This window comes from Meriones unguiculatus, chromosome 4 (genome assembly GCF_030254825.1).
Source record: "Meriones unguiculatus strain TT.TT164.6M chromosome 4, Bangor_MerUng_6.1, whole genome shotgun sequence".
NCBI lineage: Eukaryota > Metazoa > Chordata > Mammalia > Rodentia > Muridae > Meriones > Meriones unguiculatus.
The window spans coordinates 74729162-74752901 of record NC_083352.1 but is presented as its reverse complement, the minus strand read 5'-3'; the positions used below and the strand labels follow the sequence as shown (position 1 = coordinate 74752901).

The 23740-nt window shown below is 36.9% G+C and overlaps 2 protein-coding genes across 4 annotated transcripts; both read right to left on the bottom strand.

Moving 5' to 3' along the window:
• Positions 1–691: 691 nt before the first annotated feature.
• Ap5m1 (adaptor related protein complex 5 subunit mu 1) lies at positions 692–23718 on the bottom strand. 3 transcript variants are annotated; one of them, XM_060382180.1, is made up of 9 exons: positions 23450–23718; positions 18717–18890; positions 17771–18416; positions 14119–14346; positions 12612–12751; positions 12082–12167; positions 11870–11988; positions 10387–10483; positions 692–6651 (listed from the first exon to the last, which is right to left on the bottom strand). In XM_060382180.1, exons 3-9 carry the CDS (start codon positions 18371–18373, stop codon positions 6569–6571), a joined length of 1356 nt encoding a protein of 451 aa, XP_060238163.1. In that variant the 5' UTR covers positions 18374–18416; positions 18717–18890; positions 23450–23718; the 3' UTR covers positions 692–6568. The 3 variants fall into 3 exon arrangements, with proteins under 3 accessions (XP_060238163.1, XP_021514740.1, XP_021514739.1); XM_021659065.2 differs by lacking the exon at positions 18717–18890 and having other exon boundaries at positions 23464–23718; XM_021659064.2 differs by lacking the exon at positions 18717–18890 and having other exon boundaries at positions 23450–23717.
• On the bottom strand, positions 6661–8576 carry LOC132653663 (large ribosomal subunit protein eL29-like). The gene has a single exon (XM_060382181.1). The coding sequence runs from the start codon at positions 7587–7589 to the stop codon at positions 7113–7115; it is 477 nt and encodes a 158-aa protein (XP_060238164.1). The 5' UTR covers positions 7590–8576; the 3' UTR covers positions 6661–7112.
• Positions 23719–23740: the final 22 nt, after the last annotated feature.

Genomic DNA, 23740 nt, shown 5'->3' with positions numbered 1-23740 from the left:
CCAAAAAAAAACAAGCAAAAGTACTATTCTGTTTAAAAGCCATCTGTCTGCACAATGTCTGAGCAACTGGTTTTTGCTATCACAGCCATGCAGTTTTAATCCTCTGAAGAGCAGCAGGCTGCTTGACAAGGCAACACATATACTTTGAACACTTCAATAAATACAATGTAAACATTCACTTTAATGATGTTTTCTTTGTCAACCCCAAACAGTGTGTTTCCCTTGCCTCTGGCTGAGCCCTGGCTAGCAGAGTAGCAACAGCAGAGCACTGGAAGAATTTTCAATACTCATCTGCCTGTTCTAATTTGCTTTTCAAGGTTGATGATCAGAATCATTACACTACTTGCAAAACAATGTTCCCATGAATTTCATCGAGTCACTTCTCTTGCTCTCGTATTTGGCTTCCCCAGTGGCTTTGCTAAGTTAATTGAAGCAGAAGTGCCGAGTAGCACCCAGCTCTATAGCATCACACACTGATGAACTCTATCATATGGACAAACCTGCTATGACCAAAGAAAGGAAGTGTACACTAAAGTGAGGGACTCATCTGTTCCACAGTGTATATTCCACACCTTGGAGGGAAAAATGTTGCCTTCGACCAAAAATACTTTTATTAGTTGAAAAAAACCTGTAGAATAACAATACCAAAGCAAGTTCTACTGGGTCCTTTCATCATTTGTGTGACTCTGAATATATTCATTATTTAACTTTATTATTTAAAAGTTGTAAATTTAAAAATTCATGTAGTCTTACTTGATACAAATTGGAAAAATGGGGAATCATATTTCAATTGCATACTTTTTAAAAAAGATTAATGGGAAAAATCAAGGAATTCTCGAAGTTTTGAACATCCTAACTTTATATAATTCTCAATATATTTAAATATCTCCGTATTTTATTTCAGCGAGGAAATGTGTGCTACCGTAGGTCCAACATCTAAAGAGCCCTAGACAAAACTCTGGAAATTTCACTGGTGTAACATTCTTTGTACTAACCTCAACAATAAAACTAGCAGAGAAAGGGAATTCCCACTTTAACACTAAGGATTAATAGATAACAATATAAATGGGATCACTTTTTTTTGAAACCTGAAGTAAGCATGTGATGCTTTTAGAATAGGGAAAAACCAGTTTTAAATTATAGTCTTAATTATCTGCTTATAACCTGCAGAGGGCACTCAAGTCCCTTGGAAAAAAAGTAAAAATTTTAAGGATTAACAATTTTTAATTTTTAGAATTATCATTATCAGTATTTATAAAAAACAATTTTAAAGCAAAACTATCATCTGAAAAAGAACATTTAAAGGAAATGACACAAAATTTTATTTTCTATAGGTAAACCCATCTTTTCATTCCCGGGCATTCAGCATCTGTTGAGGCTGGAACGGCATACAGGAACACACACTTTGTCAGCTACACAAAGTATCCTGGGCCTAAGAAAAATCAGCTTAGACCCCAGATTATCATGCTTACAGGGCAGGAAGCCAGTGAAGGAGTCATGTTCTTAGGTAGTCCTTCTCCAGGCTACCTAGGAACAATGTGTTACACCTATAAAGCATGTGGTGAAGAAAAAGAAAAGCTGGTGAAAATCCACCAGCTCTTTACGATTTAACCATTTTCTACACAAATCTCATGGGATCCTTAACAATTTTCAGTTTAATGACTTTCTTCATTATCATGAACTTTTAAATAATAAAGTAGAAATATCTGAAGAGACAATTTCACAATATTTTTCTTCCCCTGAAACAATGTTGGGATGGCTCACAGGTGAACTCATCGACACAGGCATGGAATTCACTGCAGAAACACACAAATACCATTGCTTATAAGCATATTCCATGATGGCATATTTTGAAATAGTAAATACTTTATTGCCTATTTATAGGGAACAGTTAACTACTAAAATCTCAAGTTTCTTAGCAACATAACCATGGAATCTTGCCCTTTAACAGTATTGTCTACATTTTATTCTGATCACCCTAAGTATTTGAAAACTGATGATTAATTTAAATTAGAACTACAGGAGGTTACTATGTCATACACTTATATATGCATTTGAATTGTTTTGATTTATAAATTACAAAGGTAGGAGTAAAACAAAGCGTAACAAATTACTTAAACATGAAGTTCTAATGTAGACTGCTACTAGGATGAGCCAGTATGAATGTTCTGTCTTACAAAGCTAATCATTTGTTACAAATAATTGTATGTATAGTATGTATCATTATATTTTATAGGCCATAAAGTATACTTGAATAAATCTTTGACATCTTGCAAATACTAATATTGACAGTGATTTTAAAAAGTGATTTCTTTGAAAAACAGCACGAAACACATCTGATTTTTTTTTTATTTTTCTTAAACTGCACAGACTATTTCAAAGTTTAAATATATGGGAGAAGGGAAAAAGTGAAAGTCAGAAAACACTTAAAAGAATGACTCTCAAGTATTTTGGTAATGATTACCACATCTAGGAAAATGAACGCAGTTATTATTTTAGCGAGAATATGAGGATCTACTTCCTCAAGAAAAGAAAAGCTAACAAGACTGTTTGCTTCATGTGTCCTTAACTGGATTTCTGCACTACGCAGTATTTTTTAGTTTTGTTAGGAATGGCTGGGGAGATGGAACTGCTGTCTCATGAAACAAGTGTTTTCTCAGCATAACTGTAGCCACTCCTTTGATTCTTGGGTTATCTGGGGGCAGTAAGCATGCACTCTAGCACATGAAACAAAACAAGAAGTTGTATTTGGATTGTAGCCTTTGTTTTTTTTCTCCCTTCAAAGCCTATGATTCTTAATATCATTGTTAGGCAGAGCAAAAAAAGAAGTGTTTGCTCTCTTATATAAGAAATAAACTTCATTTGGTATTCAATTGACTTTCTAACTTAGACAGGACTTTACATCTTCAAAAACTGAGAATAAATTGCATTCTTGGCCCTTGCTTTAAAAGGTTATAGAGAATAAACGCACAGGCTGGTAGTGTTCTAGTGATCTCCCTAATCTCAGTTGCACTTTGTCAGAACGAGGTAACTGGTAGTTAAGTGAAATACCCTAGATCAAAGGGGGATTAATCACCCACTGAATCCTTGCTGAATCAACCTGTCATTCAAGAAAATTATTTCCACGGAACTTAGCAGAGGATTGAAGGTATTTGCATAACAGCAACCAACATACTTCAGCCAGGTTAAAAGGTTCAGAATTCATCCCATGTTTAGCTTTTTGCCTCCTTTTCCTTTCAGCAGCCTGGTACAATGGTTTCTAATCTGATAATACAGCTAACTATCTAAATGATGTCAGAACAGGAAAGTATTGCAAAGTTTGGATGAGGGATGGATCAATTTCACTTTCAGCAACTTCTAAATCTGATTTGTTGGAATTTAAGATGTAATCCTAAAAAGTCCCTTAAACCTGAGGACTGTTTATTAACATCCCTTTTTTGACCTTTGTCTTATAAACAACTCTTCTGCTAGGGCAGCAGGAGTCCCTGCAGAGGTTTTGGATGGGAACTCCACCTGTCTACCTCCCAGGAGTACTGTAGGAATCTTTGAATGATTGTTAAGATTTTTAAATATTGTAATAAACAAAAACAACAAAACAGAAAAAACAGCAATAGTTACTATGTGCAAAATATCTACTGTTAAACATAGCACAAGAAATCTAAGACCATAATTTTCAACAGTATGAATACTGGGAGGGCATGGAAGAAGAAAATGGTTTTGAAAGAGGCTAAGATTTAAATAAAACTAAATACTCCTAAAACTCTTGAGGAGTCAAATTACTTCCAAGTTGACAGGCTCAATTATTTTAACAGTATAAAACATCCCCACTGTCTAGCTACTGAATTGTGGTCTTTCAAATATTGCTTGTAAAACAAAACAAAACAAAACAAAACAAAAAAATGGAGAACAGGATTTACCCAAATCATGACCCATCTTTTCTAGAGTTCATTCTCAGATATTTAAAAACTTTTTTTTAACCCTTTGGGTTGAGAAAGAATAATTACTGCACATATATCACATTTCATAATCATATTTTGTCACTAAAAGGGACTTTGGCACTCCTGCATCTAGAGCAGGTCTGACACCATCCAAATCTCTCACTGGAAGTCGATGCTCATATTCACTGCACATGCAAAGCACCTTTCAAGTTAAAAAAAATGCAAAGAATAGCTATCAAAGAAAATGAATAAAATCCATAGTGAGATAATTTTTTAGAAAATGATTGAAGTTTTAACCAAAGAAAGGACTCTTAGAGTGTCTTATAGCTTAGAATAAGAACATGTCAATCACGATTAAGCTTCTGGAATCGGAATCCCTTTGAAATGCAGCTGTTTCTTCTTTAATTGTGGCAGTGGACTCTGAAGAAAAGAAAGGTCCAGCCTTAAAGATGAGTAAGGAATACAAAATAGCTCAGGATTAGTTGTGGAGTTCAAAGGTCGCTAATTACACTAAGGAGTTCCCAGACACAGGGAAACATTAAACAGGTCACCTACCAAACTGGGAACAAGCTCTGTCCTTAAAAATTATCCTGAAGTGACAGGTTTCTAGACAAAATCAAAAGCATCAGTGTGTCCAGCTGATCTCAATGGGATGAAAACGTAGGCTGGCTGTTAGTTCCCCAGTGTTGTGTTAGAACGGAACAGCAACAGATGGCCTTGGTTCCCCATCACCCCCATGCTTTTCTAGTAACCCCTAGATTTTCCCCAGGTTTCTAGAAGTGTCAAATTAGAGGTCACTGTTTTTCTAATTTGTTTATGAAGAGAGTTTGCCTCAAGGATTATATACTGAATCTTTCCTTACTCACTAGATAAATGTGTCTTGTGTACCTTAGTATAATTTGCCAAGTAATTGTATAATCAACATTCCCAAATGGCTCCATTAATAAATTAAAATGTTAAGCTTTGAGTTGAAGAGTAATAAAGAACCATTATGGAACAGTGTTTTCTCACAAAAGAAGTTTTCACCACTGACTCCCTCTGGGCAAGCCAGGGTAGTCTTAAAGTCCTGGCCAGGCAGTTCCTCTCTTCTATTTGCTCAGGATGACTGTGAAAATAGAACTTTATTCTAGGATAATACTTTGCAGGCAATGAGGGTTTATAATGAGCAGGACTGACCCTAATTTAAAAAAAAAAAGGCATTTCAAGTCCTAAATTTATAAACACTTTCTCTTCAATAATTATAACTCTCTTTTAAAGAATTAGCAGTCTTTCCTAAGCCTTTTTTAAGAAGACTCATTAAAAAAAAAAAAAGAAAAAAAATCCAAGACCAAAAAAGAAAGAAAGAAAAGAAACAGAACCTAGGGATAAGTGTAATTAAATATTAATCTTCTAATTCATATTTTTTGTCAAGCTTCTAAATTTGGCTTCAGTTAAGTTCCCAGGATCTTTAGATTTCTTTCTATCTTTCTCTCATTTAGTGGTCACTTAAAGTATAACTTGATGACAATATACTGTTCTGAAAACAGAATATGATGTTTAATAGTAGAATGGGTAGAAGATAAAGAACATGGCTAGATGGTATTGAAGAAATAAAAAAAAAAATGGTAAAAAGAAAATGACAGGGACAGACTTAAAGAAAAGAAAACGCTATATCAAATAAGTGCAAATGATACTTTTTATCCACAGAAAGGCTTTTGAGTATTTACCTGAGTTCATTCATTAACAGATTTTAATTAATCCAATAGTATAACACTTAAAAATTATTTTAAAAACCTGTCCAAGGACACTTTTCATAGCCCACTATGCTCATCTTCCTTAAGTCTACTGGCATCCTAAACACACATCATTCTGTCAGATTATTAATAAAGTTCAGGAGTTAGGGTCGTAGTTCAGGTGGTAGGAGCTTGCCTGGCATGCATGATGCCCTGAGTTCAATCCCTAGAAGGGCATAAACTGGATGTGGTGAAACACCACCAGCACTTGAGAGAGTTCAAGGCCATCCTCAGCTACACACTGAGACCCAGGGCAGCCTGGGCTCCATGAGACTCTGTCTCTGAAAGGAAGTATTTCTACAACAACAACTAGAATTATGCAGGTTCTTCACTGGCCAGTAGAGAGTTGTGATGAAGAATGGGTTACTTCTTGAACATTATCCCATTATTTCCACTGGTTGCATTTTGAAAGAAACGATTTATGATGATTTTAACCAGATCATGGGTATTCTGTAATAGCATGTTTGGTACTGAGGTTTGGATAAGCATATGGTTTCCTTGTTGAAAACTGCACTAGGAGAAAGCTGAGCTCCTCAGCTCAAGGAAGGGACTCTGCTTGATTCGCACTGTCTTGCCATGGGAATAGGACATGGCATGGAGATCAAAGACTGGTCTTAAGCTAAAGTACATATATATTCTGAGTCATACTGGCATGAATCAGAGGGCAACAAAAAATGTATCAGTCTCTCTCTCTCTCTCTCTCTCTCTATATATATATATATAAGATATGACTGTTTTGATAAATCACAGTGATTTTTTTTCATTCACAGGTTATATGAATACATGTAGCACATAAAAATACTATGATTCTACTACAGAATGTTAACATCATATAAATTCCCTTTGAATATGAGAAAATCATGGTAACAATGATGCATATGTTACTGGAGCAGGAGCTTTAGAATTCCAGATGTAATAATCAGAAGAAATTAGTTTCCGATCTACAAAAGGAAAAATAAAAGAAATTAACGATTAAAATGTTTAACCTTAGCAAAAACTCAACATAAGAGCAAACCTTTCAGTTTCTGAATCTGTGGAGTATAGTCATATCATATCCAACAATTTTGAAATATATTACTCTTTAGGTTTTATTCCAACTTATGTCCCATTAAATTGAGCTCATAAATATTTGGGCAAAGCACACTAGACCTTATATAAAATATTTCTCATTTACACCAAGTACTTATTTTCCCTACATCTCTAATTATATTTCTAATGAACCTTTACTTTATTGTAAAAACATTTCACCATTTCTTCCTGGTTTTTCTTTTTTCTTTTTTTTTTAAACAGATCTTGCCTCAGGTTTATTTGTAAAAACAGCATAGGACACTGGTCATCTGTAAATAGTGTGTAGGTGGCTGTGTCACACCAGTCTCTGTCTTCACCTTAACAGAAGCCTTTCCTATGGGGCCTTCACAGGGCCCTGGGCACCTTTGGGAGCCAGAGCTGGAGCGGGAGCTGGAGCCTTGCCCTTAGCTGGAGCTGTGGCCTCTGCTTTGGTTTGAACCTTGGGCTTTGGTTGGCAGAGCCTACAACCCTTAGCCATGTAGCTTAGAATCCGCTTCCCAAGCTTGGGGTGAACGATGAAAGCCAGGCAGCTGAGTTTGCTGCTGGGGGCCTTTGGCATCTTGGGTTTAACAGCTGCAGGCTTCACAACGGCCTTGATGGCCTCTGCTTGAGCACTCATTGCCTTTGCGTTGTTTGCTTGCATCTTTTTCAGGCCTTTCTTGTTGTGCTTCTTGGCAAAGCACATGTTTCTCAAGAATTTGGGGTTCACCCCCTTAAGAGATTCGTATCTTTGTGACTGGGGTTTCTTGATGCCATTTTTGTGCCATTTGCGGGACTGGTTGTGTGTGGTGTGGTTCTTAGACTTGGCCATGTTTGCACAGTAACCCGTGGCTCCCGCAGCGTGTGGGACCGGAAGAGGTGGTTTATCTTTTATGACCTCTACTAAGTCCCAAATTCTAATCGAGGTATTGGCTACTCAAATCAAAGAGTTAGAGACACAAATCAACATCCAACTTCCTCATAATACTCTGAAGAGGTTGTTTTCCTGGTTTAAGCACTGTGTTTTAACAGCTTTGCAATTTTGGACAAATGGTAATCATTTTGAACCAAAGTTTCATAAGCTATAAAACTGATAAAATTATGCTTACTTGGAAGCACACATATTTTTATTATGTATCATTGTATGTATCACTATGTAATTCAGCTTTTTCTAGCTTTCTTCATGTCCTTCAAAATGAATACAATATAGGTTTTACTACCTTTCCTTTTTCTACTTTAGTATTATATTGGGAAGCAGCACAGCACACTGTTAAAAGGACAGGCTCCAGTGGCCAGCTACTGGTGTTTGAATCTCAGGCATGCCACTTCATCTCTCTTCCTTCAGTGTCCCCAGCCATAAAATGAGGACAAGGTGCTGTGAAGCTTAATGCATCAATACACATAAAACACACAGAAACTGTACCTAGTACATAGTAGGTGAAAAATGTTACTATTAAAAAAAAACAAATAATTACTAAACTATTTGCAGGACCAAGCTGTATATTCAGTATGAACCAAAATGGAGATTTGAAGGAATAAAAGGACGGGTACAATGATTCATTTGAAACGGACTCTTACATTCAGTGTCTTTACACAAGGAGCACGCGGAAGCTGTGCACGGTATCACGCGCCTATAACCCCAGTACTTGGGGGTCAGAAGCAAGTAAATGGCGAGCTGTGGCCACCCTGGGCTACACAGCCAAGACCCTGCCTCACTAAATACATAAATGAATTAGGTATATTACTAACGAAGAACAGGTATATTACAGAAACTTTCTATTCCTTATTATGTTTATCTGAAAAAAATGTTTAGTTAATACTAATACAATACTTAAATATATTTTAGTTATTATCTAAAGAGATAACATTTTTCACAATTGAAAATATTTGTTTGTATTTAGACACAATGATGATTATTTAATATTATGCTTTCATAAAAGAACATATATAATATGAACATGCCTTCATTAATTTCAGAACATAAACACTATGAACATGCTTTCATTAATTCATCTAAAAGCAGCAAAGAATGCTAGAGGAGAAAACACAGAGACAACAGAGAGGTAAAAACACTGGCTTATTCTGACTCCATTCTATGGACGACTGTCATTCACAGAGATTGCTTAGAATCCTAGAGTTCAGAGTTCTCTATTTCTTCTGAAGCGTTCAGGCATAAAGTCTTGTCCCATCCTTCCATTTTTTTTTAGGGACCTTAATCCTTAATTATAGAAATACAAGTCTGAGACTAGGGGTGTAGCACAGTGATAGAACACTTGCCTAACATGCATGAGGCCCTGAGCTGCATCCCAAGCACTGCCCAAACCAACCAACAAACAAACGCACCTAAAATATGAGAACTTTTATAAAGTTTGGATTATTCCTATCTAGATATATGACATTCTTTTCAATACAAGAGGGAAGCTTCCTTCTTCTAGTTACTTCACTCTATCTACTATTCTATTAAAAAAATTTAAGCTTTCGGTTTCATATCCTGATGTATTCATCCAAAATGAAATACATATTTTCATATAATGTAGTTGGTGCATACATACACACATGTAAATGCATTTTACAACCAATTAGTCAATGAAGGCAGGAAATTATCTTTCTATTGCCTGCCTATAGGCAGAACAGAAAAGGTGCTAAATAATATTACTGGTATGACATTTACTAAAAATAATTTAAATTTTAAAATAATAAGCATATTTATTATTTATTACATTTATATGCTCAATTAATTATTTCATAAAAATCATTAGGTACATAACAGTCATTTCTACTTTATTATTTTTTTTATTACATTGAAAAAAACTAGAATGTGTGTATGTGCCTGCGTATATGCATACACATGAGTATCACAGGGCAACTTTTAGCAGTCAGTTCTCTCCTACTGTTTGCGTCTCAGGGACAGAACTTAGGCCATCAGGCTTAGCAACAAGTGGCTTTATCCACTGAGCCCTCTGGCTGGTTACCCTGGAACATGGCCCAAGAGTTGCGTGAGGGGAGTGCTGAGTGCCTGTGAGAAAACATTACTCATTACAACTTGTTACGGTTTATATACCTCCATTTTTGCATATACCTCCATTTTTGCTCTGTGCAGCCTGTCTATCACATGTGGCTGGCTCTTGTCATTTATTCCTGTGACTCCTTTTAACACCCAGAGTATAAACTGTCTGATGCTCTGGCTATTGGGTGAGACTGTAGTTCATCTCATTTATCATCTCCATTTTCCAGGTCCCACAGCCTCTAGAGCAGTAGACAGTCCCCTATCACTTCTCTTTTAAGTGAGGAAACAAAACTTTGAGAAGTCCATTAGCTTCTCCAAAGTGGCATAGAACAAGACATTGGAGGCAGACAAGAGTTACTATAACCAGAGCAAAGCAAACCCATAACACACTGCACACTAATGCCCACACCTACTGGACCCTGCTCACCTAGACTGTATTTAAACAGGAGAAAGGGGGCAACACAAAGTTCACAAAGGATCATGCGGGAGTAGATCAAACCACAGAAATTTTATAAAATGGGATTATTCTCCAACTTACAAGTTTCCTTGTATTTTAATTTTAACTTAGGTGGTGACAACATACCACTATTTTAATTGCTTAGTTTTAATCTGTATAACTTACATGCACTTATTTTTGGTTTTCCTGATGCAAAAACTTGAACTGAATGCTGATCTGCATAACATCCAGTCAGTGTATAATCTGAGATCCTAAAATGAAGCTAAGGAAATGAGAGAAATAGTCAACTAAGGTGATTATTTGCTAGGAATCATAATCATATTTTGAAAATATAAAACATCAAAGGAATAAAATATGCATGCCTTCTATGTTCCAACATAAATTACCCCACCCTTGTTATGTAGAAATTATGTTTCCAGCACTTGCTCCTAAAACCTTGTTTACTTCTCTTCACTCTCTTAAGTCACTTTAAAAAATATTTATTATGGCCAGGTGGTAGTAGCACACGCCTTTAATCCCAGTACTCGGGAGGCAGAGGCAGAAAGATCTCTGTGAGTTTGAGGCCAGTCTGGTCTACAAAGCATTTTCTAAGATAGCCAGAGCTGTAAAACAGAGAAACCTTGTTTCAAAAAACCGAGTGTAGACACACACACACACACACACACACACACACACACACACAAAATGTTTCTGTAAGCATGTGTATTATGTGGTGTGTTGCTGAGTACAGGCAAATATATGTCATGTGTGAATGTAGGGTCAAAGGACAATGTTGGTTCTTTCCACCCTCAGTTTCAGGGACTGAACTAGGTTAACGCTTTGGCCCGCTGGGCCATCTTGCTGCTCCTTAGTCCGCTTTTCAGATGAATCTATTGGTCAACTTTCATGCTTATCTTGTCCTCAGGGTCTGCTTTGGGGCTCATGTTTTCTCTGAAACACCAAAAGCAGTACTAATCAATCACTAATTTACACTACTGAAAATGTCCTAGAGAACCAAGGGCTGCATCTTATTTAGTACAAATCTAATTTGATAACTAAGAGTTAGGCAGTTCAAATTGGAATGTTTAGGTTATTTTTAACTTCTTCCCTTAAATTTTAAGTATTTAGCGAAATAGAAAAACGACTCCTACTAGCCAAGTGTGGTGATACATGTTTGTAATCCGGGTGTTTAGGAGAGGCTGAGGCAGGAGGCTCACAAGCTTGCACCTTGCTTATGTCATCCAGGGATTTGGAGACCAGTTTGGGCTATGCCAGAAATCCTTAAACAGACAAACCCACTACAAAACACCCCCCCCCAAAAAAAGCACGTTTCTTTCTTTTTTGATTTCTTTTTGTTTTTTTGAGACAAGGTTTCTCTGTGTTACAGCTCTGGCTGTCCTGGAACTCACTCTGTATTCAGGCAGGCATTGAACTCACAAAGATCCGCTTGACTCCCAAGTGCTAGGATTAAAGGCGTGCACCACCACTATCACCAGTTGGCTACCAAAAAATGTTTCTTTAAAAAGACTTAGCTACACAAAAGCACAGAATTTTTAAATTGCTGTACATATATATATATATATATATATATATATATATACATACACACTATATATATATAGTTTAGAAATGAAGGGAGGTGTTCTTATGCAATGTTTCATATACTGACCTTTACATACGCTGTGTTTCCAATGCAAATGTGATCAAATGGCTGCTTGTTAAGGCCCTTGACTCCAAAAGTTAGAGTTCCAGAAAGACTAATTTCCATTGATTTGGGGAACTTCTGGCCTAAAACATAAATGTAACAATTAATTATTCTAAAACAGAAAATTCTACATCAAATGAGGAAAAAATAAAAACAAAAAACAAAATCTTGCTCACCAATAATCCAGACCAATAAGCTTTTTTCTCGAAATACCTCAAGTTGGCCAAAACTAGCTTTGTATTCCAAATGGGTAATTGGACCTCTTTAAAACAAAACAAAAAAGAAAAATAAAGAAAAAAATCTCAGTTAAAAGTTTTAAAGAGTTAAGTCATATCTTGTTACTGTATTTACATCATAAAAGCACATCTGTATTCCAACTGCAAAAGAGAATAGTGAATACAGATCTTAGAAAAGCGCAGAAATCACATAAACATTTACAGGAACTATATATATTACATTAGTATTCCTAGAGAAAATGATAAAATCATACAGATTATATTAATATCACGTGTATTGGTGCATCTTTAAAATTATGATTTTACTACTTAAGTACACTTTGTAAAGAGTCATTCTGTAGAATATATTTTAAAAGTAGACTGATCTATGTCCCAAGTAACTAATTCATCAGGTTGTTGGTGGTTAAGACTGAGCTATATGTAGACTTCAGAAAAACTGATAGAAGACATGGTGGCATATTTATCCCTACCTGTTGTAAAAAGGTATATGAGCTTCACAGATTTCAAAATTATTTTTTACACTTTCATGTAGTTTTAAATTAACTGTTATTTTTAGTTGTACTTCTTCTTCTTGCATGTTATAAGAACCCAATATTGGTGGGACAGGGACCTGAAAATAGACATAACTCTTAATTAACTCTCATGTTAATGAGTCTCAGGTGATAGGGGAAAAAAGGCCCTATAATAAAATATATTAGAGATAAATACATACCATACACATATAAAATATATATGTTAGAATCATTATATTCAGCTATGACCTTAAGAGCTATAAGGCTTTCTATATTGCTTTCATAGCTGAAATGGTGGATCTACATTCATCCTGAAGGCAGGTTCTTCTGCAACTCTGCAGAGAGATGAGAGAGGTACCTTACAGCGCATCCTTGTCCCTACTCCTGTTCCTCGTGTTCTCAGAACTGCATCACAGGCCACACTCTACACATACTGCTAAGTGTTCTGCCCACAGTTGCGGATGCTCCTTTCCTATCCTGTGGCTGTAGTGTTCTCCTTTCCAGGCCCTAGCTCAAGAATGGCTTAACTGGTCATTAACGATATAAGAGGCTGCTATGAGCTAATCCTCTTTTTGTTGATGTTTGTTTTTGGTTTTTCAAGACAGGGTTTCTATGTGTGGCCCTGGCTGTCCTGCAACTTGATTTGTAGACCAGGCTGGCCTTGAACTCACAGAGATCTGCCTGACTCTGCCTGCCAAGTGCTGGAATTAAAGGCATGTGCCACTTATTGGTACATTTGAAGCAAGACACAGGGAGATTCTCTAGTTCATGCAGGGCCTAGAGTTGTAAGAGCATGTGCAGCAGAGAAACTCAGAAGAAGGAAGGAAGAGACTCTGGGAAGCAGAGAAGAGACAATGGAGACCTCCTGTATGGAAAGGTTTTAACCTTGGTTCTAAATCTCAGGGGGTCTACATCTATCCACTCTTGAATGATAATGAGAATTCCTGTTGGCCTTTCAAAATAAATTAGCCACTTATCAGAGGATTTGAGCAAGTCATTTAACTTCCTTATGATTTTCCTCATCTATCAAAAGGAGGTAACAGCTACTTTAAGATTTGTTGAAATTACTAGAAAAAGACAAGCAAAGTGCCTACAACAGTGTCCAACACACAACACTCAGGAAGTAAGGCATAAATAGCTACTACTACTACTGATATTACATATTTAGCTAAAATTTCCTAGGATTAGAATTATTTCATGTTTATATTTAAAACCACGACTAATTCATACAATGGTCTATCCTGTGAACTTGGATTCCCAGTTAAAGATTAAAGAGAAAAACTTCACTGACTTTGATAATTAATCCATGATTAGGCATCAGGCATAGGAGATAGATAGCCTATTCAAAGAACTGAACTTTTATCTTCATTCCCTCCTTCTTGTCTAGTAAATAATTCATGTGAAATCCTCATCAGAGAGCAGATACAAATTTAACAACAGCCTCAGCTTTTCCAGAATGGTTTACCTGAGAAGTGTAGTAGCATAAGTTGAATGATTCTAAAGGTGGAGTGAATGGGAATTTGTAAGGCCCACTAAATGCAGAATCATCCATTGTGTCAATGCTACTGGAAGTCAGAATGGCAGAATCAAGAGATGTCACACACGGATGAACAATAATATCTTGAAGTGGAGATCCATTGGTAGGGAGATTCAAGCTGATGGTAACATTTGGCATGCTTCCTTCTAAATCACACTGTAACACAAAAAGAAGTGTTACCAAGATCTTAAAAAAATTGGGCTTCTCTGGCACTTTTCTGAATTCAAGTCATTTTTCTCAATTTAACTTTTCTTTCTAGGCATTACTTTCTTTGCTCTGTTTTCTGATTAACAATTTGATAAACTGTTAGCAAAGATATTGGTAAGAGAGCCTTCAAGGACCCCTTGGGCTTGCTTTTTAGCTCCTATAAAAGTGTAAGTTCACTGGTTTCTCTCAGGCCCCTTTGCAATAGGAATTTATATATATATATATATATATATTTTTTTTTTTTTTGTATTTACACAGGCCCTCACAATGTCACAGCTCTCTAGCTGTATTTAGACTTGCTTTCCTCTTGTCCATCCAATCTTCATTCCAGTCACTGCTAAACTGTAATTCAACTTTTGTTCTATTGAATCCAGACTGAGATATTTCAATGGTCCCCCTTTCATTTGGTATACTTTTTTAAAAAATAATTAATTTAATTTTATTTTATGTGCATTAGTGTAAAAATGTCAGATCCCTTGGAACTGGAGTTACAGACAGTTGTGAGCTGCCATGTGGGTACTGGGAATTGAACCCTGGTCCTTTGGAAGAGCAGTACTCTTAACCACTGAGCCATCTCTCCAGCCCCCATTTGGTATACTTTTGAGCCTTTTGCTGTTTGGCTTCCATCTAACTCTAATCTACCCCTTGCAGCTTAAATAAGCTGCAATGCGCAGAAATCCTGCATTTTTCCTGAATAAACCATACTGTCTTGTACTTCTGCTTGAACCTTAACTCCTGCAGGTATGTTTTCCCTCGCTATAGTATTTTGCTCTTAGTCTGATATGATTGCTTTGTGGGTAAAGGCACTTGTAGCCAAGCTTGGCAGTCTGAGTTTGATCCTGAGAACCCACCCAAGAAAACCAACTCCTCCAAGTTATCCTCCGACCTCCACACGCGTGCTGGCGCATGTGCACCACACTCAACCCACACAGACATAATGGTTTAAAAGAAAGCCATACACTTCATACCTAACTCGTTCTGTGACTGTTCACGCCATACACTGTGCTGTCTTACTGACGGAATACTTTTGCATGTCGATACAGGGAAGCGCCTTCCCTACAGAAAAAAAGACTGCCCTATGGGAGCTGGGTTAGGTTGAGAATTGTAGGGTACCCATGAGAGACTTCATTATCCTTAGGACGTCAGGGAAGGCAGCAGAGAGAGCTCATAGGTCTTTCCATGAGCCCAGATGGGGTACGTTCACAGCCTTCTCCTTAAATCCCTGCTTTGAGGTTCAACAGACTGAAAGACTGAAATGGCAGTTCTCAGACTCTCTGTGAACTCTGATTTCTCCACCCATTCCAGTCTCCAGAATGAAGTCTTGAGTGACTTGTTTCTACAATCAAAAGAAAAGATTTATTCCCCAGCCCCTCTGGTACTTAGGGATTCTTACTGTCTTTATTTCATAAACCCATACCAACAAACCTTACTTGTGTGTGTATAAATGTGGGTGCAGGGAGGCAGGTATAGTACCTTAATTCTAACTTGACATTTACTTCCTATTTTATTTTTAATTATGTTTCTCTGTGTGAGTCTATATGTGGCCATGAGTCTATATGTGTCTGCGGAAGCCAGATTCAGAAGACAATGGATCCTTCGGAGCTGGAGCTTCAAGCAGTTACTTGTGAGTTGCCTCGTATAGGTACTGAGAACCTAACCCGGGTTCTCTGCAAGAGCAGCAAGCACTCTTATTTGATGAGCCATCTCTCCAGCCCTGATTTACTTTGTAAAGTACTGGATCAAATTAGCCAAATGAACCATAAAAGTTCAGTGACACTGTTTGTCTGATTAGACACAGAAGGTGTTTAATACTACCATTATGGTAGTTTGAACCATGGCTAAGGCTAAGAATCAACCCACACTTCACACAAATAAGAAACTAGGTTCAGGGCTGGAGAGATGGCTCAGAGGTTAAGAGCACTGGCTGCTCTTCCAAAGGTCTTGAGTTCAATTCCCAGCAACCACATGGTGGCTTATAGCCATCTATAATGAGATCTGGTGCCCTCTTATGGTGTGCAGGCATACCATACAGGCAGAATACTATATAAATAATAAATAAATCTTAAAACAAAACAAAACAAAACAAAAACGAAACTAGGGTCAACTTATCAATGAAGAGAAAAATGTAAACATGTTAACTGCAACACAATATATAACACCCAGGGTGAAAAAATAGTGACCTTTTCTGCCTTTGATTACACTGAACTCATGAGAAAGAGACTCAGCTTTTTTAAATAGTTGTTCCTAATAGGATGGATAAATTGAATGTACTTTTGATCGCTACAAAAAAATTTAACATAGACAAAACTTTTAGGTTACTTTAATTTGAAAAAAGTAAATTTCCCTGTCTAATTCTGTTCTTAAAATTTACGTTATTCATAGGACTTACTTATAATGACTGAATGTTGAATTTACAAAAATATATAAAATAAATAACTAAAAAAGAGATTTGAGAATACTATGGATATTGTTTAATTTGAGGACTTTGATTTTTGATCATCATTCAACCTGACATCATTGTCTTCTATATTTATGTTGACACTCTTTTCTCCCATTTTCTAACACTAAGACAGGAAACTCTACTATTGAGCTATTTAACTAAAACAAGAACCCTTCTATCATTTGATGTAAAGTCAGAGAACTTGTCAACTTCTTCTCCTAGAAAAATAGAAGCTAGATTATTTTAACATATATTCATAAGATCTCGGAAAGAGCTCTTTTCCAGTAGTAGACCTTCACTTGTCCAGCCTTTGAGTGACTGGCTTTGCACCTAATAATCACAATGTAGCAGAACTGATACCATGTGGCTTTTCAGAATAAGTAGTAAAAGCAATGCCATTGAATCTCTCTCTCTTACACACACACACACACACACACACACACACACACACACACACACAATCTGATCTAAAAGAACCAGTTGCCAAGTTGTCAGGGCACTTTAGCAGCCAGTGGAGAAGTTATGCAGAGTGGAACTGCGGCCTCCTCCCATTAGCCAGCACTGAATTGCCAGCCATGTGAGTGATTTTTGCAAGCAGTACGTTCCAGTCCCAGTCAGATCTTCAGATGACAATAGCTCCAACCAACATTTTGACTATGGGCTCATGAGATTCTACTTTGGAGGTTCTAGCTAAGCTGCTCCTAAAATTTTGACTCACAGAACTATGAAGATAATATCTATTTTAGAGCAATGAGACAATTTATTACATAATAGTCATTAAGTAAACAATTTGTGAGATGTCAAAATTTCATGGCTGCTGGTAAGGATAACAAGTGTATCATTGGAAAGTGTAAAGTGTAAAGTGCAAGTTGCAAATTTACTGTTCTTCAGTGTTACGTGTTATGACAAGGCAAATCCTGGAGAAAACCTTACCTTGCAAGTGACTGTTCCAACAACTTGCCACGTGTCTGCTATATCCTGTTTACCATACTGCATGCATTTTACTTTTTCAGTGATAGAAATAGAAATCTGTGCTTTCCCTTTGTATGTTCCAACTTTCCAGGCTGGCTGTTTTTGCGGCTGAGTCACAGATGCGAAATTAAGACTAGTCAGTGAATTGTGCAAGTTAGCATCCAATAAAGTACCCAGTGGACAAGCCTGTAGAAGCAAGTCAGGCAACTGACTCAATTTTGTGTTTAGATCAGTGTCATTTTTCTGACTCGAGTAAAGAAAATCCTGTATCCCAAAAAGCAGTTCCAAGCCTTGCGAAACTCCACTAATACTAATCAAAGGTGGGCGAGGAGACAGAGCTTGTTCAACTAGCGGCACACTTGCATATACCATGTCATTCCTCAGAAAAGCAACGACTGGCCAGAGTTCTTCGCCTCCTACTGAAAGCCCGTAGATGGATGCTTTATTGATGTGTGAACAGCTATCACGCCTCTCCACGAAGTCCTTATCATCATCTAATAATCTAAGTTGGAAGAGTAACGCTTTAAGGAAGGGACCATCTTCAGGTACAGGAACATAACTCATTCCATTGAGGATTCTGGCTCGCTTTTCAACAGTAGGATATCGTCTGCATTTGGGAGACAGAAACATTACAAATGACTGTTCCAAGGAAAATAAAAAAATGGGAGAAGTAAAAGGTTTTAAAACACAAGGCAAACAGTCATAACAATAAGAAATAAAGGAACAAATAAATACAGATTAGAAAAGAAAATTAAACCATTAAACCTGTTAAGTTCTAACTGGAGCCAAGGACTTCATAACTAGTATGTTATCTCAAATGACAAAATGTACTATGTGCTATTGAGAATTATGGACTCAATTTAATTAGTTTTTTAAATACGTAGAGTACATGATTCTAATTCAAAACCTTTGTGTTTTAGTTCCTCAGATTCCTTCTTCGTAGCTGTCATTGTTAATCCTGAATGTCAACTTGATGGGATTTAGCGGGTATGGAAACAGATGTCTGTGGGTCTTTAGTTGATGTTGGAAGCTCCACCCTGAATATGGGGGGTGTTGTCATTCCATGGGCTGGGCTCCTGAACTGAATGAAACGGAGAAAGAGAATGGGGCGGTAGAATTCAGTGCTCTCTGCTTCCTGATCACAGATCTAACGTGGTCAGCTGCCTCATGCTCCTGGACCATGTCTTCTCCACCCTGAAGGACTGTACCCTCAAATTGTGAGCCAAAATAAATCCTTTTTTTCTTTTAGGTATGTATAATAAGCTTTAAAAAAAATTTCATCTTAGTAGATTAGTCACAAAGTATTCATATTTAACCCTAAACTTTTAGATTCATTTACTAAAGTAATACTAAGTTTGTAAAATAGCTCACAGATGTCTTGAATATTTTTATCAATCCTTACAAAAATATGAAAGATCATTTTAGTAATAGTGGCTTAGCGCTATAGCTCTGGATGATATTTTGAGATTAAAAAAAAAAAAGAAAATCAAATTAATCATTTATGATTTATGTACTCTGGATAGATGCAAATTTACTTATTTATTTGTTCCCACCACAAAACAGAATATGCTTAGGCACATTCAATCGTTTATAAGAATCCATTAATCACAGTCACACCTTCCTCCAAGGCCAAGGAGTGAACCCAAGGTCTTAGCAAGCTCTTTACCATTGACCTCAATCAGCAGCTGCTAAACACAGTTTTTGACTTTCAACTAGTAGAATTTTCTTTATTCCTTTTTCTCCTACTTTAAAGTCCAGAATAAAGTCATCTACTAACTACTCATTTTTTGAGAAATAAGCTAACTCTCTGTGACCGCTATTCTTGGTTCTCAACTTGACTATACCTGGAATTAACTAAAACCCAAGTGGCAGGCACACCTGTAAGGGATTTCTTTTTTCCTTAATTAAATCATTTTAAGTGAGAAGACCCACTTCTAATCCAGATTTTTGAGGTAGGAAGATCTTCCTTTAGTCTGGGCCACATCTTCTCACATTTTCTGCTGGCACCTGTATAAAGGACATGGAAGAAGGAAGCTTGTTCTCTCTCTTAGCCTGCTTCCCTTCACTCTTGCCCACAAGTCCATGCCTGCACTGGTATCAGAGCCTACTTCTTGGCAATTCCAGTGTATATTAATGCCCAGCTGTGACATCTTGGACCAAACAACTTCTGGATTCTTAAAATTTTTCCATTGCTAGAGAGCCATTGTTGGACTAGCTGGACTACAGCCTGTAAGTCACTTTAATAAATCTCTTTTATATATATGTATATATATTCATATATTCATTTATATATATGAATGTCAAGGGGTATATCTCAGTGGAAGAGTATGTATTTAGTTAGCATGTATGAAATATTGAGTTCAATCTCCAGTACCAAAACAAACAAAAAAAACTAGCACATGAATAGTAACTACAAGCATTTGTTTTTATAATTTTCATAACAATATTTTTCTCTACTATGATGCTAATGTTTCATAATAATTAAAAATGCACTAAAATGATCCATTAATTAATGGATCTTCTTCACTTCGATTCTTTGGGGGAAAATTAGCTAGTACATCATTAGTGACCTGTCTTATTTTCTAGTTACCCAGAAGATAAAATTCTTAAGTAGAAAACCCTCATAGTTGAACATAAAGAAAATAAATTAATATGGGACCTTAAACAATGCTTCAGTATGTGTTTAATAAACTTTCTGTTGGATGACTTAATCTGTCATTTCAAACTAATCTAAGTTTTGTTTCAAGACAGGATTCAAGCCTTAAGTGTCCCTATTGCTATGAGATTAAATATCAACCTGGGCTGCACATAAGCTGATATTATAAATCATTGCCTTCTTGTATCTTAAATGATAGCCACTACTCTCTGGCCTGTATATAGAATATATGTAATAGTGTGAACTCTGGGTTGAGGCAGAGTAGCTATGATGACCCAGCCAACACCCTGACAGGAACCTCTCAAGGCCTTCCCTCCGCAAAACATCAACTACTATGGTACTGTCTTGGGTGACTTTGGCTGGTGTGTATTCTTATGAGTCATCCATACTCCCTTAAGTAACTCCAATGCTGGTCTGCCAAGCTCAACTTGAATAGATTCCTTTGGTCTGTTGCTGTCCTTTAGATGTAGGGTTATTACACATTTCTTTACATCTTTATGTAAAAGGTTATAGAACATATGCTAATTCATATCTGTGAACCTTAACATCAGCTCCAAGTCGCCAGAAATCTGAAAATGCAAAACTTTCCAAAATTGGCAATTTGTTCAACACAGAATTAAAGTGACACATAGATGAATTATGTGACACCCCTCCAACTTGCTACCTTCATGGAGACGTAGTAAAACTTCTCAACATATCTGAATGTATCTTCAAAAGTATATAATATGCACAACTGAGAAAGCACTCTGAAAAATAATACAATTTTTCTTTTAAAATATTTATTTTTGTCGTTTTTCAATTATGTGTATATATGTGGAGGGGTGGGGGTAAGCATGTGAATTTGAGTGCAGAGGGCTTTGGAGTCTAGAAGAGGGTGCTGGATCCAGTGGGACTACAGTTAGTGAATGGTGGCTGGTGAACTGCCCCATATGGGTGATGTGAAGCAAACTCTCTCTGGTTCTCTAGAAGAGCAGTTCATGTTCTCAATTACTGAGCATCTCTTCAGCACTATATGACTTCCTCAAAGAACTTAACATTCTCAATCAACAAAAAGTATCACTTCTACCTATTACAATGTTAAGATACAAATATATACACATAAAATCAGAACACTGGCACAAAAAGACAAAGTAATAGAATAGAGATAGACCAATGTTTATATAAAGGAATACAGCAAACATCAATAGTGAGTCAAAGAAGAAAAGATATAGGGCTTATATGAAATGTTAAGAAAACTGTCAAATAGTATAAAGAAAAACTGAGATTCTCATTCAACACCATATCCAAAGATATAGCTGAAATGGACTAAAGGCTTAAACATAACAAATAAAATAATACAAAATGGATAAAATGGTATCTTTGGAAAGTAAGGGTTATTCACATAAAAGGAAACCCAAGAGACTAACAAATATTGTTACAGAAAGATACACAAATAGAAAGCAAATCTCCTTTATTGTTAAATTTAGATAAGAGTTAGGAAAGTACAGAAATCCAATAATTTCTAATGAATGGGTTAGCACTCAGGGAAGCTGTTTGTCAACATTTTGTCAAAATCAGTATAGACATGTCCTAAGTCCCTGTCTGAGTAGTGCAGCCCTGTTTTGAATGAGAAAGGAAGCTTGGATCTATCTTTAAGGAATATAAGTGAAAAAAGCATATATTCCTACAGATCAAATATCCAGATAAGCATATATTCCTACAGATCAAATATCCAGATCTGCATTGACCAATATGGTAGACAGTAGGTACATGTGCTACTTAAACTGAAGCAAAACTAACTGAGGTGGAACATGGTTGCTGCACACCATTAATCTTAGCACTCCTAGAGGAGAGGAAGGAGGATATCTATGAGTTTGTGGCTAGCCTGGTCTACATAGTGAGTTCTAGGTCAACCAGTGCTACACAGTGAGGCTCTGTTTCAAAACAGCTACAAAAATTTAATAACTGAGTTCCTCTGTTACACCACCCAACATGTGCTTGCTGGCTTATAACATCAGCAGAGTTAGATCTGGTCACATTTCTATAATGCAAGAAGTTCTATTGTATGTTGCTGCTTTACAAGAGCACAAAGCTGCTCAGTAAGATAAAGGTTTCTTAGAAATACTGCCCAAAACAGGAAACAACCCCAAGAACTGACAAGTGGGATCACATAAATTTAAAAGGTTTCTGCAAAGCAAATAAAACTACAAGTGGAGAGACAGCCTATAGATTAGGAAAATAACATCTTAGCTATACTTTATAAAGGAGTTAATATCTAGTGTAAAGAACTGTATATTCCTCTCCACAGAGTTATTTTGGCAAGATATGGAAAATTCTAAATAAAAGTGGAATAAATCACTTATGACACCTAGGAAAATGTGACTGTAATTTAATTTTTCATACATCCTCGTATTTTGTTCAACTACGAGAAGCTGCAAACTGTAAGACGAAAATAACAGTCTATTACGAAAATAACAGTCTATTGCTCAACAAGGAATTTCTGTAAGAATGAATTAAAATATTTTGCAATATTTTGGTCACTGAAAGTTGAAAATCCCGAAACATATTTAGTACTCAGTAAGTCTTTTTTTTTTTTTTTTTCATCATTTCTACACCAATACTAAACAGATGGAATTCATTTTAAGATATAATAATACAGCCGGGTATGGTGGCCCACACCTTTAAATCCCAACCACTCCAGAGGCAGAGACAGCCAGATATCTGTAAATTCAAGGCCAGCCTGGTCTACATTTCGAGTTTCAGGATAGCCGGGGGTAAATGAATCCTGTCTCCAAAAAAAGATAACAATAATTGTAACATGAGAAGACTTGTGTCAAGCAACTCATATCTTAACACAATGTGAGATAAGCATTCAAAGCTTAACTTGCCCCAGGGCACTCAGCTAGCGGTTCCTGGCAGATCTGAGGTTCAGTGCACCACAAAAAAGCCTGCTACATCATCCACCCTTGGACCCGTCGTGTTTGAGGATCCAGGCTTGCAACTACCTGGAGAATCTGACCGTGCCGCTAAGTGGAGTTCCCGGTTCGTGACGTATGAGCCACACCGCCCGCTGGGCCATGGTTAAGCCACCGAAGAATCAGACCATTACAGAAACTGAGGTCGCCAGCCAGCCAGAGCAGAAACGTATGCTGGACAGACTCCACAGACAGCGTCGGGGTTCTCCCAGGGCCGCGAGAGCTCGCCGGAGACGCTCGCTCTTCCCGGCGCGGTGACTCAAGCCTCCCGGAGGCCAGAACACACCTCCGCACCCGGAATCTCGAGGGACCGGAACGCCC

Bases quoted from the DNA above. Each gene is read 5' to 3' on its own strand.
- LOC132653663 (XM_060382181.1), bottom strand. From the start codon at position 7,589: ATGGCCAAGTCTAAGAACCACACCACACACAACCAGTCCCGCAAATGG.
- Ap5m1 (XM_021659064.2), bottom strand. From the start codon at position 23,523: ATGGCCCAGCGGGCGGTGTGGCTCATACGTCACGAACCGGGAACTCCA. The intron at 18,417-23,449 runs GTAGTTGCAAGC...TCCCAAATGCAG, and splicing joins GGCACGGTCAGATTCTCCAG to ACGATATCCTACTGTTGAAA. The intron at 14,347-17,770 runs GTAAGGTTTTCT...TTTGTGTTACAG, and splicing joins TTGGAACAGTCACTTGCAAG to TGTGATTTAGAAGGAAGCAT.